The sequence below is a fragment of the Lipotes vexillifer genome, unplaced genomic scaffold, assembly GCF_000442215.2.
Source record: "Lipotes vexillifer unplaced genomic scaffold, Lipotes_vexillifer_v1.1 scaffold110, whole genome shotgun sequence".
Classification (NCBI taxonomy): domain Eukaryota; kingdom Metazoa; phylum Chordata; class Mammalia; order Artiodactyla; family Lipotidae; genus Lipotes; species Lipotes vexillifer.
Genome location: NW_006791887.1, coordinates 1,269,009 through 1,286,780, shown reverse-complemented (window position 1 = coordinate 1,286,780; position 17,772 = coordinate 1,269,009). Strand labels below are relative to the sequence as shown.

At 49.6% G+C, this 17,772-nt stretch overlaps 1 protein-coding gene across 2 annotated transcripts in view; it reads left to right on the top strand.

Moving 5' to 3' along the window:
* B4GALT1 (beta-1,4-galactosyltransferase 1) overlaps nucleotides 1-17,772 on the top strand; it is a 46,579-nt gene that overhangs the window by 15,890 nt on the left and 12,917 nt on the right. For both annotated transcript variants that reach the window (XM_007464943.1, XM_007464944.1), the window contains exon 2: nucleotides 11,046-11,281. In XM_007464943.1, the coding sequence (XP_007465005.1) occupies nucleotides 11,046-11,281 (236 nt within the window). The remainder of the gene's footprint in view (nucleotides 1-11,045; nucleotides 11,282-17,772) is intronic.

The window sequence follows — 17,772 nt, the reverse complement described above, 5'->3', positions numbered from 1 at the left end:
TCTCCATTATCAAGTTTGCTATTTTACCCTTTTTTTTTTTTTTTTTTTTTTTGCGGTACGCGGGCCTGTCACTGCTGTGGCCTCTCCCGTTGCAGAGCACAGGCTCCGGACGCGCAGGCCCAGCGGCCATGGCTCACGGGCCCAGCCGCTCCGCGGCATGTGGGATCCCCCTGGACTGGGGCACGAACCCGCGTCCCCTGCATCGGCAGGCGGACTCTCAACCACTGCGCCACCAGGGAAGCCCTATTTTACCCCTTTTAATTAAAATGTGTCTTATGGGCATTTACTTTGAGATTATGTAAATACCTTGTTATTCCTCATACTTTCATCCATTGGTTTTTAGTGCCTATTGATGATTCTTACCTGAATTATTATTATGGTGGTTGGTGATCTATCATTGCTTCTACATTTATTAGTTGGCATTTTCCTGTGAGGAAGAGTTTTCCCATTTCCCTATTTTCATATATTAGTACAGAGTTATGGATTCTTACTTTATTCAATAGTTCATAATCCTTTACTAACATTATTTATTTTGATGCTCAGACTGTCCCAGCTTTGGCCAATGAGATCCCCTTCGAGCTGGCTTCTGTGTCATTTTGGCATATCCCTTCATTCTTTGAGCATTTCCTTTCTTTCAGGCAAATCAAGATGTTCCAGGCTCCTCTTGTTAATTCTCTGACCCAGCCCTGGAATCAGCCACTTCTCCGATGAGCACTATTTCTGTTTAGTAGATAATGGTATTTAGAAACTAAGAGCTGGGCTGCAGATGCTCACCCTTGATTATAAGGTCCATCCACATTGCTGTGTGTAATCTAGTGTCTGTGGTGTTCATACCAATTTTCTCTCTCCATTAATGGTAGACTCCCACACTGCCTTCAACACTGCCTTCACACATAATGCTGTAAGGAACGGCCTTCTACATGTCCTTTATGGACCTATGTGTGTATTTATGCTGCTTCGAGGGTGCCAGATATGGGTCCAGAATGTCTGCCCCCATTTATATTTCCACCAGCAGAGCAAGAGTGACTCTACAAATACTTGGCAGTAACCAACTTCCTAATTTTTGCCAAACGCGTAGATACAATGGGTGAGCTCTTTTTTAAAAAAAATTAATTAATTAATTAATTAATTTACTTGACTGCTTTGAGTCTTAGCTGCAGCACACAGGATCTTTCATTGCAGTGCACGGGCCTCTCTCTCTAGTTGTGGCACGCGGGCTCTCGAGTGCGCGGGCTTAGTTGCCCAACAGCATGTGGGATCTTAGTTCCCCGACCAGGGATTGAACCCGTGTTCCCTGCATGGGAAGGCAGATTCTTAACCACTGGACCACCAGGGAAGTCCCTGGGTAAGCTCTTGTTTTAACGTGGTTTTCTCTGATTTCAAATGAGCTGGAGCATCTTTTCATATGCTTGATGGCATTTGGGATTCTTCTCTGGTAAATTGCTTATTCATAATAATTCTTTGGCTGTTTTTTCACAGGGACTCATATTTTTCTTGATGACATGGAAGGTTTCCTTATACATCCTGGATACTAATCCCTTGCAGGTCTCAGACACTGCAGACCTCTTCTCTCAATCTGTCAGCTCTCTGTTTGCTTTGCCCACTCTATCTTTTGTTTGAACAGAAGACTTTTTTCCCCATTGTTTTGTGCATTCTCTCACCAGTACTCTTTTTCTGTAACTATGTTAATACCCTTAGTCCCTCTGCACTTTAAACGTGCTGGTATAATTTAACTCTGCTGATTCTCCTCAGCAGTCTGTCTTATGACTTTTAGCCTCTATTAAATTCTATTAAGAATGACTTTGCCTCTTAGAGTGTAAGGCCTGCACGTAAGTATTATTCATATATTTACTCAGCAAATACATGTTGTAGACCTACTGTGTGTTAGGCACTGTGCTATATTACAGACAAGGTTCAGAGGTTATGAAACGTGCCTGTGGCTTTTCAGAGGTGGAGCCGGGATTTGAATCCTGGTCTGTTACCTTTCCTACCATGCTGCTTCCCTTGCAAATTGCATTTGGTTCCTATAGAACTGTGTGTCAAATTTCTACATCTTTTCTAACAAATGGCCTAAGAAGGTGCAGAGCAAAGTGTTCTCCCGCAGCATCCTGAGGAGGGGAAAATCGGGAAAGGAATGGAGGTAAATGTGGCTCTGGCCATCCTGGGCCTGGCAGGCCTGGGGCCTACCTGCTGGTGACTGACCCCAGGCTGAGAGTGCAAGACCCGGAGACTGGGAGGCTGCCTCAGCCTGCAGAGGAAGGTCTTTAAATAACGCCCAGGCCTCTATCATCTAATCCTTCCTGAGAAGCTCAAATCATCCTTTCCAGAAGTACTCTAGTTCTAAGGGGCGAGAGATACAGCACGATCATCCTGGGGCTAATTTCCAGGCAAGTTGGCCTCCCGAGCCTTTCCTGGTAGTGATAACTGTGGGCAGGCGCAGTTTTCACAAATTCCAGTGGAGGGAGGGCAGCTAGTCAGGAGAAGTGCTGGGTGAGGAGGAAATCTGCGTTTGGGCCGGAACCAAACAAAGCAGAAATTCCTCCTGGGACAGTTTTTCCCCAGAGGACAAACACTGGGAAGCCTGTTTACTGGGCTTTAAAAGCCTTGATCCCTGGGCACTGCTTCTTGACCTCAGGCCTTGCATCTCTGTGGTTCCACTGCTGGTGGAAACCTCCTTGGGTCACCCCAGGACAGATGTGTACTGTTGTGCCCCAAGTTCTGGGGTCTCCCAGGGTTTCCCAGTGCTCTATCCTTGTTTCTACTGCCCCCTTGAATTCTGAGCCATGACCATGTATGTATAGAAATGCACTTGAGAAGGGTTTAGATCAGTGATGTCACATCAGGTTCACTTTTAGGCTCCTTGGATCAGTTGGTGGCTTGCTGGAATCCCCACGGATTCTGAACCCTAGGATTCTGAGACAGAATCCCCATGGGCACAGTGGAGGGAAAGTAGAGGGGCACGTGAGCTGTAATCTGTTGTCTGCTGTGTAGATGCATCCATGAACATCAGAACCCTAAAGGATTAATAAGGAAAAGATAAGGATGGCTTTTTTGCAAATCCAAGAGTGTCCTTGAGGAAGCCTGTTAGTCTCTTTGGCCTTCAGTTTCCCTTATGTGTAATGCTGGGGTTGAAATATAATTCTCGAGGTCCCTCCAGCCCTGGTCTGCCAGGATTATCCACGGGTCTGTTTCAAGGTGGATCCTGACCCTTCGAGGTGATGGAATCTGACCTTGACTTTGCTCCCTTAGATTTAGGCCTTGGTACCCTTGGTAACAGGATCCTGGAATGAATGACCACCCAAGGCTTTTCTGGTGATCTTAATGACCCATATTAGACTTTGAGCTTTGGGGTTATTCTCTCAAGGAACAAGTGGTATTTGGTGAAATGCCTGTTTGCTGTGGCAGTGTGAGGTTTAGGTGAGGAAATAGCAACATTTTCATTAGGAGGTTAGGCTGTCCACTGCCACACAGTCTCAAATTATAGGTCTAGAATCTGGAGGAAACTCATTTAAAATTGAGGGCAGGGGATGTGCCTGTAGATCATGAATCAGGTGCTATACCTGGAAACCAAAGGCATCTTTGGAGCCCGGAAAGGAGAGTGTTCTCGCCCTTGGTCGCCTTGGGTGTAGGTGTGTACTTAGGACAGCAATCTAGATTCTCAAGCATCACGTAGGCAAGATGGTTCCCTACTCTGCTAGTTCACATTCTTACCTCGTAGTTGAATAAGTGCTGTGGGGTCACCACACGTTTGTGCAGCCTGTTCTGCCAGAAACTGTCCCAAGTACAAAAAGGAATGGTGTACAACTCCTGCCCTCAAGGAGACGAGGGTCTGCTGGAAGAAGCAGGGAGGTAGACTGGCACCCTCCCTCTGTGGGGTGGGGGGGCGGGGCTTGGATGCGTGTTTGTGAAGGTTTTGATGTTGGTACGTAAAAGGTGTTTGTAGGCATCTGGAGCAGGGACCAGTTGGCCTGAGGGAGTTGGGGAAAGTTTTGAAGTTCAAAGTTTGAACTTTGAAGGACTGTTCCCTTACCTACTTCACAAAGGTTTTTGAGGTAACTTATAAGAATACACACCATAAAAAGGGTCAACATAAATAAATTAAAACAAGAGAAAGAGAAAATGTGGCTTAAAAAGTTAAGATTCGGGAAGAGTTAAAATGTAGATATTCAGGCGCTGCAGCCCAGAATAGCTATTACATCTGTCCCTTTGCAAAAGCCAAAGTGAAACATCGTCAGAGAGCAGCCATACACAGTAAGTTGTTTTTCTTGGTGCCTCACTCTTAAAGAGCTTCATGGGAGTGGGAGGGAGGTGGTGGTGAACAGGTGAGCCTGTAAACCAGCGTTTCTCAAAATATACTCTAGGGACCTGCATTAAAGCTACATAGAGTACTTATAAAAAGGCAGAGTCCGGGACCCCAGCCCCAGACTTAGCACATCAAAAGCTCTGGGGAGGAGGATCCAAGAATCTGCAGTTTCACACGCTTCCCCAGATGACTCTTTGTGTACTCCACAATTTGAGAACCTCTGCAATAGATGGAAACCTCAACAGTATCTTGAAAGCGAATGCAATAAAGCGAGTGAGGGTGCTTGGCCCTTGTTTGAAGGCTGGGTGAGGATTTAATGGGAGCGAGAGCAGTGCACAAGAAAAGGCAGTTCCCCTGAGGTTCATCCCTTGCCGGGTCACTTGCAGGTCATATTTTGGAAGACCTGCACAGTGTGGCAGTCCAGGCACACGGCAGGGCCACGCCTCAGCACAGAGATGGACGGAGGAGCAGCTGGCCCCACTATGCCCTATTGGTCCAGCTTCCCCTTGGCCACCTGGGTTCTGCTCTGCAGCCTTCCTCTGGCAGGCTCTTTTATTTTTTGAGCAAATACTTTGTTTTTCTCTGCGCCCCCAAATGCAGGGCTCTGAGACCACAAATGTATTCTGCTTCCTGTTGAAAAAGTGTTTTTCCCCCCAGGGTCTAATAGTGGCTTGGATGGTGAGTTGGCAGAAAGAACAGTGGGTGTTGAAATTGTATTCTGCACGCACTGTGCCCAAGACATATCAAGTCAGCCTTTGGAATAGATTATTCCTGTTTTCTGGTCACGGAGTTGTATGTTTTGAAGTCTTTATTTTGGAAGACACTTCTTTATTGAGAAAGGGATGAAGGAGGGGTCACAATTGTTGTCCTTGGGTTATATTTTTAAATATTTATTGTTCAATTTTAAAGATATACCGAAAGGTATAAAGAAAAATACCCTGAACATCTGGTTTAAGAAATAAATCATTTCCAGCCTTTGTGATTTAGATTTTAAAACCCAATAAGACATGGTTAACGTGAGCCTTGAGCTGTCCCATCTGGTGGCTCTCTGTCCTGTGCTCCTCCATCAGGTTTTCTCGAGGTTTATTGAAATCCTCTTGGTTGCTTGCGTTGGTGGCAGGGAGAATAGCTGTGCACCATTCACTCAGCTCAGATTTGTTGGCATACTCCGTGTCCACGGCAGCCAAGTGGGCACTCACAACTCTTCTGCCAGAGAGGAGCTGGGGGGCCCAGTGGAGTCAGCTGCTTCTCTGCAAAGCTTTTCTTGACTCTGTTCCCTGGCCCCGGAGTTGACTCCCCTTCCTTTGTGCCATTTCAGCTGTTCTCACCACTGTCACCCTCACCGTCATTGTTTGCTTTGCTGGTCTCCCCCCTACCAAGGGCAAAGACCTCTTCTTAACCCAGCCCCACTGCTGCATGCCTGGCACCAACTGGCATGTGGTGTGTGCTAACCAGGTGCATGGTTGAATGGATGTGGTGCCATGAGTGTTTAAAGAAGGTGGAGGAAAAGTAAGAACCAACCTTGAGTGGTCTGAGAAGGCTTCCTAGGGGAGGTGATGTTTGAGCTGAGGCCAGGTAGCTGTTGGATTGGTGATAAGGAAGTCCTTGGAGAATTCTGGAGAGCTTCTCTTCCCTGAAGGACTGGGGGGAAGATTTGGGATGAGCCCCATGCAGTAGATGGTGCTTCTCATTTTTAGTGTAAGGGGTTACAAGGGGCATCATGAGTTGGTGGGACCGCTGCAGACAACTGTCATTCCCAAGCCGGGGGATTTAGTAGTGCCTGGCTTGGCTTCCAGCATACATCTGGCCGTCGGAAGACTGGTACAGAGAAAAATGGCTCACCCACAAGGGCCTGAGGAACAACACTGTAGTGGGGCTGAGGGGTGGGCAGTGGGAGGGATGGCTTGAAGGGGGGCTATGCCATACTGTTAGGTCTGAGGCTTGACCAAGGAAGAGATTCCAACATCTCAGCTTGTTGAACCACAAAGCTCTGGGCATTGTCTAGTTCCCAAATCAGTGAATTTCATTGCTCAAGAAAAAAAATTTTTTTAAACTTGGAGGTCTGACCCATGGCTGCAAGTAAGGGTTTTTAAAAAAGTTATATTAAAAAAGATCAATCCAGCATCAAAATCCACTGTGATCATTTCATAAAAGAAAGGGGATTTTAACATTTAAAGAGTAAGAAGCACTTCATCTTGGAAGAATGGACATTCTGATATATTGATTACATTGAGCTTAATGAAGGACCACTTACATTATCTTTGACCATTTTGTCTCAGGCTCATGAAACATTGTCACCACTCCACAACAGGCCAAGGACTGTCTTGACCTATTGGCTGGTCAGTTGGGAAGCAGTGGCTAGATGTTCCAGCCTCTTTGGCTGAGGCTAGAGGAATGAACGAGTGGTTCAGCCAGCATGGAAGTGAGGCAGGGACTCTGTGCTGGGCTGGCTCTGGATTCACAGGGCTTTTGATGGAGGGGCATATGTGTGTTTGGGTTTGCCGTGCTGGGCGAGGGAGCAGTGGAATCTGTCTGAGTTGAGTTCACACATTGAAGTTATTGAGCGACTTACATGCAAGGCTGTGACCTAGACTCCCAGCTGAGAGGCCCACGTGGCAGGGCTTTAGTGGGGGGAGCTGAGGACAGGCTCACATCTGCTCATCTGCTTACGTAACCCTGCTTCCCAGCTCTTAGAGCCAAGAAAACACACAAGCCGGCCCAGCAGGGCCGAGGGCTTGTGGTAGCACGCGCCACGCGCTGCACAGCAAGGGGGCCTTGGCTCGGCCCGAGGACCGTCAGGAAGCCTCAGCCCTCTGCTTCCTCCCCCACGCCTCTCCCGAGGCCCCGGGGTGGCTTTGAGACCTGCTGGCAGGTCTGTGCAGTTCTAGGCAGAGCTGGTCACTGCCCTTTTGGAGTCTGAGCTCTTTGGCCTTTCTAATTAGGGCAAAGCCAGGTGTGCCACGAAGGACGTCCCCTGCCTCGTGGCAGGAGGTGTGCCGGGCATGCAGGGAGGCCTCCCGGCTAGCGCCAGCTCCAGGAAAACATTCAGCCCTGGATCTGGAGCTACCACAGCTGCCAAGCACTGACCCATCTCAGGGGTGTGAACGGGGAGGGGTGGTTCTCAGAGCAGTGGCAGCTTCAAGGAGAGAAGGCAGGGAAAAGAATTGCCAGATTGGGCAAGAAGGGCAAGATGGGGGTCAGGGTGCTCTAGATGTGTGGGAGACAGGGCAGGGTTGTGAGAGAGCACAGGGAGGAGTAGGGGAGTGAGAAAGAGGCTGTTCGGTGATCAAGCTCTGCATGGAGCCACTGGGGCAGCAAGTCCCTCAGACAGCCTTGAACCAGGGTGGTTTTCACGTGGGTCCTGCCACGCTCAGCAGGGGGCTCCTTGAAGTCAGGAACTGTCCTGTCCATCCCATCACCTCCCACCACCCTGACCTGGCACACCACCTGGCACACAGTAGGTGTCCAGAAAGTATTGATTGAAACGAATTGAAAGTGGCCTTGACACACCACAGAAAACGTTTACGTTAAACAAACTCTTCTGGCTTGATGGTTGAGTAGGCTCCCGTGGATGGACGGTCACATGCTGTTAACCCCTATGCAGGGGCTGAAGGAAGAGGAGGGGGATGGAAGATGGACCACCCAGGTTATCAGCTCCCATAATTGGGTAGACAGTGTTATCAGTTGCTGAAGGAAATCTGGAGCAGAAGCGGATTGGCCATAGGTGGTGGTGGTGGTGGTGGTGGTGAGGTTAAATAAGTGTTCATGTGACTTCCAATCCCTGCAGTTTGCAAATGGAAGCCAGTATCCTGAGAGTGGCTGGCTGGTAGTCGCCCAAAGATCATCCAACAAGTCACTTGTAGAGCTGAACTAGGACCCAGGCAGCCTTTCTCCTGACCAGGAAACTCTACCTCAGGACCATCTTTCTGCAACTGCTGAAGGGGCGAAATTAAGACGTTTCTAGCCTGCAGGTGTCTGCTCCAGGGAGGGTGGGCAGACCAAGTGTGAATTCCTGTTTTCTGGGTTGGTTTCAGAAGTTGTGAGAAGTTTGGTAGGGTGGCAGTCCAGATGCCTCTTGGGTTCCCCAAAATGGAGCTATGTTTAGCAGCATCTTCAGAACCAAAGGTGGGGCAGGCTGGGGATGGGGTGCAGATGTGGTGGGGCCTTCTGAAGTGAGAAGAGCCCAATGACAGACCTTCTTTTCATGTTTTTCACAAGCACCCTGTGCAGCAGGGTCTCCCAGAAGGCTTTGCCCAGGGTTGGGGAGTAGAGCAACCCAGGCCTGCTGGACCCTGTGGGAAAGGGCTCCCTCCATGAAAGCCCCAAGGCTTGTGAAGATGGGCTGTCCGGCTCTCCTCTGCCCATCTTGCCCAATAAGAATCCCTTGGGCTCCTTGTTATTTACGTGGGTCCTTCCCAAGATCTACCGAGTCAGGTTCTCTAGGGGAGAGGCCTGAGATTCCATATTTTTACCGATTACTTCACATGATTCTGATGATAGAATGTGTTCACACTCCTCACATTTTTCTGTAGAGACAATGGCCAGGCTGACCCCTTACTTGGTTCTGGGACATAGTACCTACTCACCTGAGGGCACCCTGGGAGGTTGGAGCTGGGTCAGCAGGCAATCATGTGAGGGACTGATCTGTGAGGCCTCTGTTCCTCCAGAGACTGAGGTACACGGCCAGGCAGAGACTAGGGCTTTTGATCCCTGAAGACCCCCTTCCTGCCGCACGGGGTCTGCCGTCTGAGCTCTGTGGGAATGAGGAGAGCAAAAGGACAAGGCCAGACTGGGGCTTCGATTTTAAGATCCTAGTCTCTCAATGACGTTAGAGGAAAGAGCGAAGAGCGTTTCTGGCAAAGGGAAAAGTGTGGGCATAGGCACAGTTTATAGGAACGGGAAGGAGGGTAGAGCTGAGACTGAAGGGCCTTGTTGCCAAGCTAAGAGGCTTAGCCCTACCTTGTCCAAGGCTATAGCCTTAGAGCCATCAGAGGGTTTTAGCAGGAAAGTGATAGGATCAGAGCTGTGTCTTAGAAGAAAATGAACTAATGTGAGCGGGTGCTGTGATGATAGAACTGGGTCAGCGTCAGGGAGGGAAGGTGTGAGGAGTCCTGGGGATCCAGGAGAGGGGAGAGGATGAGGAGATGCAGGTCCATACCTGCTGACAGGCAAGGGGAGCAAGAGTCACAGCTTCTTTTTCTTGGGCTGCCTCATTTCAGGAGGGTGAGTGATCCCTGAAGACAAGAGGTGCTTGGAGAGCTACATACTGTTGACAAACAAACAGGGCGACAGAGGGCTGCACACTGGACCCTGGGTGGTTCTCACCAGCATGTTTCAGGTGAACTTGCTCTGAGTTTGTGTTCTGGGTCTGGCTTCTGTTCTGTAGTGTTTAGGTTCCTTCCTTTGTTCCTGTGGATAGTTTACTCCATAGGTAAAGCTGGTTATGCTAGAGTAACGGTTCCTAAAGTATTTTCCCTGATAAAATGATTCTATGGCCAAATAAGTTTAGGAAGTGGTGAGATAGATAAAGTGAACTTCTTGACTGCACAGCTTCTCAGAGCTTTTGGTATGCATTATGACTTTCCAGAAGCAAGATTTAGTATGCAGCATTCCCAAACTTATTTGACCAGGGGACGTGTTCTTCCATTGAGCATCTCACTGGGACTAGTGTTTCCTGGAACCCACTTTGAGAAAGTGTGGCCTACAGGGAATACTGGGGACCTGGGTTCAAGTGTTGACTCTGTTCCCAATTCCCTGTGTGTCCCTAGGCTAGTCATCTTTCTCCTGCCCTCCCCATGTGTGCTGTGGCAGGGGTGGTCGTCAGACTTGGAGGAGTGAGGTCCTCTCTCAGCTCCACCTGTTTCTACTTAGGAGACGGGGACTTTCATGCCTGTATCTGGATCTTCACCGTTGCCTTTTCCTCTACTCCTAACCTGCCACTACCTCACAAGCCACCATCCACGTCTCATCAATTTGTCTTCTGAGCCCAGAGCTCTCTTACTAACTTAGTTCTCTCATTTGGAGCCATGTTCTTCTAGGCCAGAAACTTTGGAGTTGCCCCTGACTTTTCCTCCCTTCTTCATCCCCTGCTAATTCTAAGCACTCTTCTTTGATGTTTGTTCTGGCTGTTTCTTCTCTCTGTTTCCCCTTAGTTCCTCCAGTCCCTACCCGTCGAGTTCATTTCATCTGTGCATCACTTCCGTTCCTGAGACATGGGTTACTCATGCCACTCTCTGCTGCCTTGTAATTTCAGGCTCATTTCCTCCACAGGGACCTCCCCAACACACACGCACATTTTCCCCCGACTAGGTTAGGTTCAGAGAGATGATGTAAGTCATTTGTCCAAGGTCACACAGCTGGGAGGTGGCAGAGTTTCAACCTCAGGATTTCTGACAAAGTGCTTTCTCAGCCATGCTCTCTGATCCTTACTACAGCTTGTCAGGAAGTCTGAGCAGGAATTACTCCATTTCCATTTTTCAGTTGAGCAACATAGTCTGAGAGGAGTGGGTCCTAGGAAGGTGAAGTGCTTCAGAGGGTGACCAGCTGTCTGGGTTTGCCTGATACGGAAGGGTTTCCTGGGATGGTCAGTCATGCTAGTTCTGGACATGGTACCCAGTGCTGGGCCTGAGTGCCTTTTCCACAGCCACACTGCCTCGCAGGAGGAGATGCTTCCAGCGGTAGCGGCCTGGCCACCTGCAGAGTCCTGTGGCCTGATATCTTCTCCTTCCCTCCACCTCTCTAGTCGGCCCCATGCTGATTGAGTTTAACAAAGCTGTGGACCTGAAGCTTGTGGAGGAACAGAACCCGAAGGTGAAGGTGGGGGGTCGCTATACCCCCAAGGACTGCATCTCTCCTCACAAGGTGGCCATCATCATTCCATTCCGCAACCGGCAGGAACACCTCAAGTACTGGCTGTATTATTTGCACCCAATCCTACAGCGTCAGCAGTTGGACTATGGCATCTATGTTATCAACCAGGTGAGGTCTGGGAAGGTGGAGGGAGGGAGGGAAGGACCCTGTGGGAAAGGGTCCACATGTGTGCATGTGCGTGCGTGTGTGTGTGCGCACGTGCATGCGCGTGCTTGTGTACTCAAATATGTGAGTAATGAGGGGTGAAGGAATGGAAGTGATTTTTTAGACATCTGGCATTTTGCAACTCCACTACCATCCCCACCCCCCTCCTTATCTTGGTGCAAATGAGCTAAATGCCATACAGTGTTGTTTTGTTTTGTTTTTTCCCAAGAGTATAACTTTGGTATTTCAAGTTCATCCTGAATACCTAAATTCCTATCTTTAGACTATAACCTCCCAGTTGGAATAACACATCTAACTTATTTATATACCAAATTCCCTTGAAATTCATCTGAAGAGACAGGATGCATTTCCATTTCTAAAAGGTCCAGTGTCCATTTCATTTCAAGATAAACTCTGGGTCTGCTTGTAGTAAGTTAGCTTGAGTAGTAAGATTACTAGCAGTTGACAGCTTCCATCAAAGTTGAGGGACTTGGTGGGTCTTCCTTGGACCAGAAGACTTGCTTAAGAAAAACCCTGCCATCAAGGAACACTTGTCTGATGCCAGTGAGCACGTGTTGACCATGGCAAGATTCAGGAGCCCGTTATTAAAGCAACGGCAGTGAGCGAGCGCCTGGGAGAGGAAGCCACCAGCACCAGGGGCCAGCAGAGATTACGAGGAACAGGCCACGCCAGCTGCATCTCCTTTCCCTCTTTGACAGTTGTTTTACCAGTAGATGAATGATACACTGTAGACACCGTGTCAGATCTTATTCATCAAGGCATCTGGTGGCCTCCCACAAATCTGCCTGAGCAGAGGAGAGACAGCTGTGGTCTGGATGGCATATAAACTAGATTAAAATATATACTTGGATAAAGAGTGTAAAAGATAGTTAGTGATGATGCCAAGTTTTTGAATTTAGGTGACCGTGGTCAAGGAAGACTTGGTGTGGGCGCCCGGGGGGAGAATGCGAATGTACAGAAAGCTTGTATTTTAGGTGAATGTGAGATTTCCCTTCGATTATAAAGTCAAAACAAATATTGGACCAGTGAAATTTAGCCACTGTCATAAATTCCTATGACATGCTTGTATAGATATTCCCCACGTTTCCAAATGTCCTATACCAGCTCTTTTCTCCTGCCCGCCCCAGTCCAAGCTGGCAGAACAACTAAGCAAGCCAGCTTGGACCAGTGGCCCTGCTGTGCCGGCTGACACTGGACACTGCCTAAGATGGGGCTTCTCACAAATTGTGCTTTCCGAAATGGAGATCTGAGGCCAAACGCATCTGAGGAATGCTGGACTGAGCAACGTGAAGCAGGTTTCATTCCTGCAGAGCCTTCAGTGTACTGGTGTACATTACAGCCTCCAGAAGGACTCCACACATAGTGTTTCCTGAGCTCATCTGACTGGAGAGCCGTTTTCCAAGAACCATCTCAAGCGAAGAGTGTTCCATGAATTGAACGTTGGGGAAAGCAGGCCTACATTAACACCTCCTCCCCTCCCACCTCCTTACTTTCCCTAGGATACTGAGAACCACCCCCAATTCCTATCTTTTCCCACATGTATCTCAGCATCGGAAGTATTTTATTTTTCGTTTTTCCAAACATTTACGTCTTTTTTTTCTTCTTCTTCTTTATGCAGGTTTTTAATTGTAAAATACGATATGCCTACTGAGAAGTGCACAGGACAAAACTGTCACTGTAACAAATAAAAAGAGGATACTTACATAACCACTACTCGAATCTGAAAGTATTGATGCTTGTCAGCATCTTAAAAACCTCCCATCTCCTTTTCTCATCACAAGCTCCTTCCCTCTTCCCGGTTAAACACCATCCTCACTTCTTGACAGTCATTTCCTTTAACCTGCATGCATCCCTAACAAAAGAGTTTAGTTTTGTCAACATCTAACTTTATTATTATTATTATTTTTCACACACACATACACACACACACTGTATTTTATTTTTACAAGAGAAAAGCATTGTAACGTTTACAGTCTGTTTTTCCTTGAGTCTTCTGTATTGTCGTCTCTCCCCCACCCCATCCCCCCTACCCCTACCCCTGCCCCAGTGCGTGTCTTTCTTCTTCATCTTTTCCTTCTCTTCCAAGGGTTAACTTTTCACCTTCGGTGAATAATTTCCTCTTTATCTCCCTCTCCCCCAGTTAATCTAATTTCTTCTGCTCCAGCTCTGCCCTGATTATTTCTTTGGGAAAATATGATCTGACTTCCAGGTAACCAAGTCATAAAGAAACTTGAAGTCTGCTCTATCTTTCCAGTGAAGAATATCTTGTATGGAATCTATAAAGAACCCATAATAAAGTGATGATAGGAAACCTAAACCTTGAAAAGAAAGAGGTGGGAGGGGAAACATTTGGAGCGTGCCCCGTCTACAAATTAGGACCTTCCTGTGTTCTCTGTTTTACTGTTATAGTAAGGGAAAGGGAGTTCATAGCATCTGGCTTGGGCTTTGTGTACCATTTGTTGAGCAAATAGGCTTCTCAGCGTCTTCCTGTCTCAGACACCCTGCTGTCATTTTGATGCTTCATTCACCACCACCCCCAACACATACCCCATTTAAGATGAGAAAGTGCTTAAAATAGGAGGGGCCACTGAGACATCTAGTCCAGGGGTTCTCAGACAGGTTTTTAAGAACAAAACCTTTTCCTGCCACTTTAAAATCCTACACAGCCCCCATCCACAGTGGGTCACAATGGTGCTATTCTACTTGAAGTGAAGGCCATGTCCCCATCTCTGTCCCCTGACTTCCCCTTCAGTCTTTGCTGGGATTCATGTGTACCCCTGAGGCCAGATAGTGTGAAAACTGTTCTATTTTGCAGGTGAGGAAACTGAGGCTCAGAGAGGAGAAGTGATGGGTAGGAAGCCACATAAGCCACAGTAGGGCTGCAGCTCAGAGGCCAGTCCCCGTCTCCTAGTGCCCTCTCAGTGCATCAGCACTAACTCCCTCCTCAAGGCCATTTAGTCTCTCCTTCTCAAAGCTGGGTGTCCAGGGCTGGGAGAGAGCACCAGGCTCAGGCTGCCTGGGTTCCGGCTCTGCTCCTTGCCAGCTCAGTGACCTTGGGCTTGAGTCCTTCACACCTCTGTTTCCTCAGTAGTGGGAGGGCAAGGTTTTAGTCCTTAGCACACAGGGCTGTGACGCACCTGGCACACAGTGAACCCTTGGTAAACATTAGCTGATTTGAGTTCCTTCTCCCCCCAGCCCCATCCCGTCCCCTTCTTCCTGCCTATTTACTCTGCCCAGGACTGTGGTGATAAACTCTTTACTGCTCTCTCCCCACCTCCTGCTTCACCCCCACTCAATACCAGCGTTGAGACCCTCCCTCCCACTTGTGCGGCCTCCATGGGTCAGATAGTGGACTTAGGGACCACGGCAAGCCCACCAGCTTCTTCAGAGAAGGGTTGTGTCTCAAGCTCCACACACAGGGGTGAGCTTTCATGGGCTTTTGTGGCTCCTACCCTGTCCATACTAAGCTATTAACCACTTTCGTTTGGTTTAGTCCCCTCCAATCACCGTAATAACTTCCATCTCACAATAAGCCGGGTAGAGGTGGGTGGTGTGCTTTACCGGTTGAGTAAACCTGGAGAAGCAGCAGCATTACTCTTGGTTCTGTGTCCAGCTCTCTTCCTGCCCTGACCGGCTGGCATCTGAACATCCCATTAGGGTTCTGGCAGGTCCAGCCTCTCGGAGCCAAGGGTGCTTCTCTGAGGCACAGGTGTCCTGCCCAAGGTCCAGCACTGGGACCTTGGTGCGGAGGAGGACATCAAGACGTCGTAGCAGATGGGAGGTGGGGTGCACACTACACTCCTTCATACTTTAATTGGGAAAGGAAACCATAAAACCTCCAAAGATAAGGGGAAGGCAGGTTGTCACCCTGGCAGCACTAGCCCTAAATAAGAAATACAGGGGCTTCCCTGGTGGCGCAGTGGTTGAGAGTCTGCCTGCCGATGCAGGGGACACGGGTTCGTGCCTCGGTCCGGGAAGATCCCACATGCTGCAGAGCGGCTAGGCCCGTGAGCCATGGCCACTGCGCCTGCGCGTCTGGAGCCCGTGCTCCGCAGTGGGAGGGGCCACAACAGTGAGAGGCCCGCATACCGTAAAAAAAAAAAAGAAATACAGGATGTTTGTGGGATTAGCTGCCATGGGAATTAACAAACAGGTGAGGAATGCAGGCCCAGCTGGCCAGGTGGGCTCGTAATAACCATGGCAGCCTTTTGCCCCAGATGCAGTGCCCAGGATCTGTCTCTCTGATTCTGCTTGTGTATCCCCTGGTGCCTCTGATCTCACTCAGCTGCCTACAATTTTTCTAGTTCTGGCCGTGTCATGCCCTCTCTAAACTCTTTAGTATGTCCCTGCCATCCACAGGCGAGGGTCTAAAGGGCCTGAAGGCCTGAGCTTGGCATCTGAGGGAGGCCCTCTGCAGCCCACCCTGACCGACCTCTGGCCACCTCCTCTCAGGCCTCCTTCACACCTTTAGGCCACAGCCACGCTGGACTTGCCACCATCCCCGAGACACACCCAGCTGCCCTCCTGCACCTTTGCTTATGCTGCACCGTCCACCTTCCCCCTGCATGCCTCCCCTTCCCTCCCCTGGTTGCTCTCTTTCTGGCCACTATGGGAGGCCCTCCCCAGCCTTATTAGCTCTGTGAAGGCCTGGAGTGGAGCCGACTTCTTCATCCGAGCTATCCCAGGCCACGTTGTGCTTTCTAGTGAGGCGGGGAGAGTGGAGGGATGATTCCCTGTGTGCGTGCTCTTCCCGCCCAGCGGCCCCTAGACCCTCAGGTCTGACTTGCTTGTCTCCCTGGCCACGCAGCTCCGTGCACGGTCCACCGCAGGGTCAGGGTTTGGAGCACGGAGTTGCTTCCTATGGCTCCTGCCCTTTTACTTACACCTGCTCTCAGGACCCCTTGCTCTGGGTTCTCTGGAGAGGTCTGTGTCTCTTAGAAGTCAAGCCTCCTTTCCCCTCTAGGCCAGGTCATGACCCTTGGGAACCTGCACAGCCTTCTCCCTCCACTCCCTCCCCCGGGCCTCTCCCCATAGCTTCCTGTCCCTGGTGGACCAGGGGTGACCTCCCTTTTCAGGAAATATGCAGAGAACCTACTCTAAGCCCTGTGGTGTTTGATGGTCATAAAACTTTGTGGTCTTTGGGACTGAACCTCTTTCACGGTCTCACTTTGAATTTTGACCCTAACAGCCCCTCAGTGAGGCAATGGGTACCCCCACCATCCCTGCTGAGGGAAGGCTTCGGAGGCGAGCAGGTTGCTGGGGGTCCCGTGACGGCTGGGTGGCAGAGCTAAGATTTGGACAGAAATCACCCGAGGCCTAAGGAATGCCTCACCTTGGCACGTGTATTCCCCTCACTGGGGAACAGCTCCACATCCACTTGGCAACGCCCCCATGAGTGCCACTGGGTCACGAGAGGGGGGCAGCAGCTTTGGAGTAGCAGCCTCAGAACCTTCTGGAAGGCTTGTGCAATTGTCATGGTAAAACCTGGCCTGAAAGAGGGCCCCAGCTCGCACCTGAGGAGTCTCCGTCTAGCTTTGGAATTTTTTCCCTCTTCCTTTTCATCTGTGCACAGTCGTGAGGTGATTCTAGGCTGCTTGTCTGAGACCAGGTTTGGGCAGGTTTGGAGACCACCCTTTGCACGCTCAGTGAGTGAGAGCATCTGTCACCACCCCTCAGCAGCTTACCTCTGTCACTGGGCCAGGCAGCTGGTTCCTAAATGAGGCCGAGACGAATTAGAGTGAAGCAGGCTCGTGAGGACAGCTGCCTGGTCCTGAGGCCCCCCTGGTTTGGTTTCATCTTGACTGTGTCTATTTACCATCACCCCGCCCTGCCTGCCATTTCCTGCCCGAGCTGGTAGCACCCAGATTGATGTGTGCAGGAGTGGGGCTTGGGAGGGGTGAGGCCAGTCCTGTTCTGTAGCACCCCCTGCTGCGGATATCTGTACCCTACCTCTGCTCGCGTGCTGCCCCAGTGATTGGTCGTTTCCTTTGCTGTGTGTTTTCCCCTCTCTCTGTCGTGTGGCTTGCTCCAGTCTCCTGGGGAACGTGTAGAAGCACTTACAGGTACTCGCAGAGCTGGGGAATTGCCTCCCTGTGCATTGTTCTGGGAAATGTCATTTTCTCTGTTCACCGTTGACTTCGTGACAGGGAATGACAGCTTATTAGGAATTTGCCTTTGCCCTGGAACAAGGGTGGTCGCAGCCTGGACGTTTGCCTCTCCTCTTTACCTCTCTCCCTTGCAGCCATCTTTGTCTGTTTGTTCTTTCTCTTTTTTTTTCCCTTCTAGTGGGGGCCTTTTGCTTTTATTTGTTAATCCTGTTTGTAGCAAAGCAAGCTGAAGGAGGACCTCCTCTCTGTGATCTGCTTCTTGCTCTCCACCTACTTCCTCTTCTGTGCCCTTCACCTCCTAGAGAGAGAAAGAAAGAGAGGAATGCC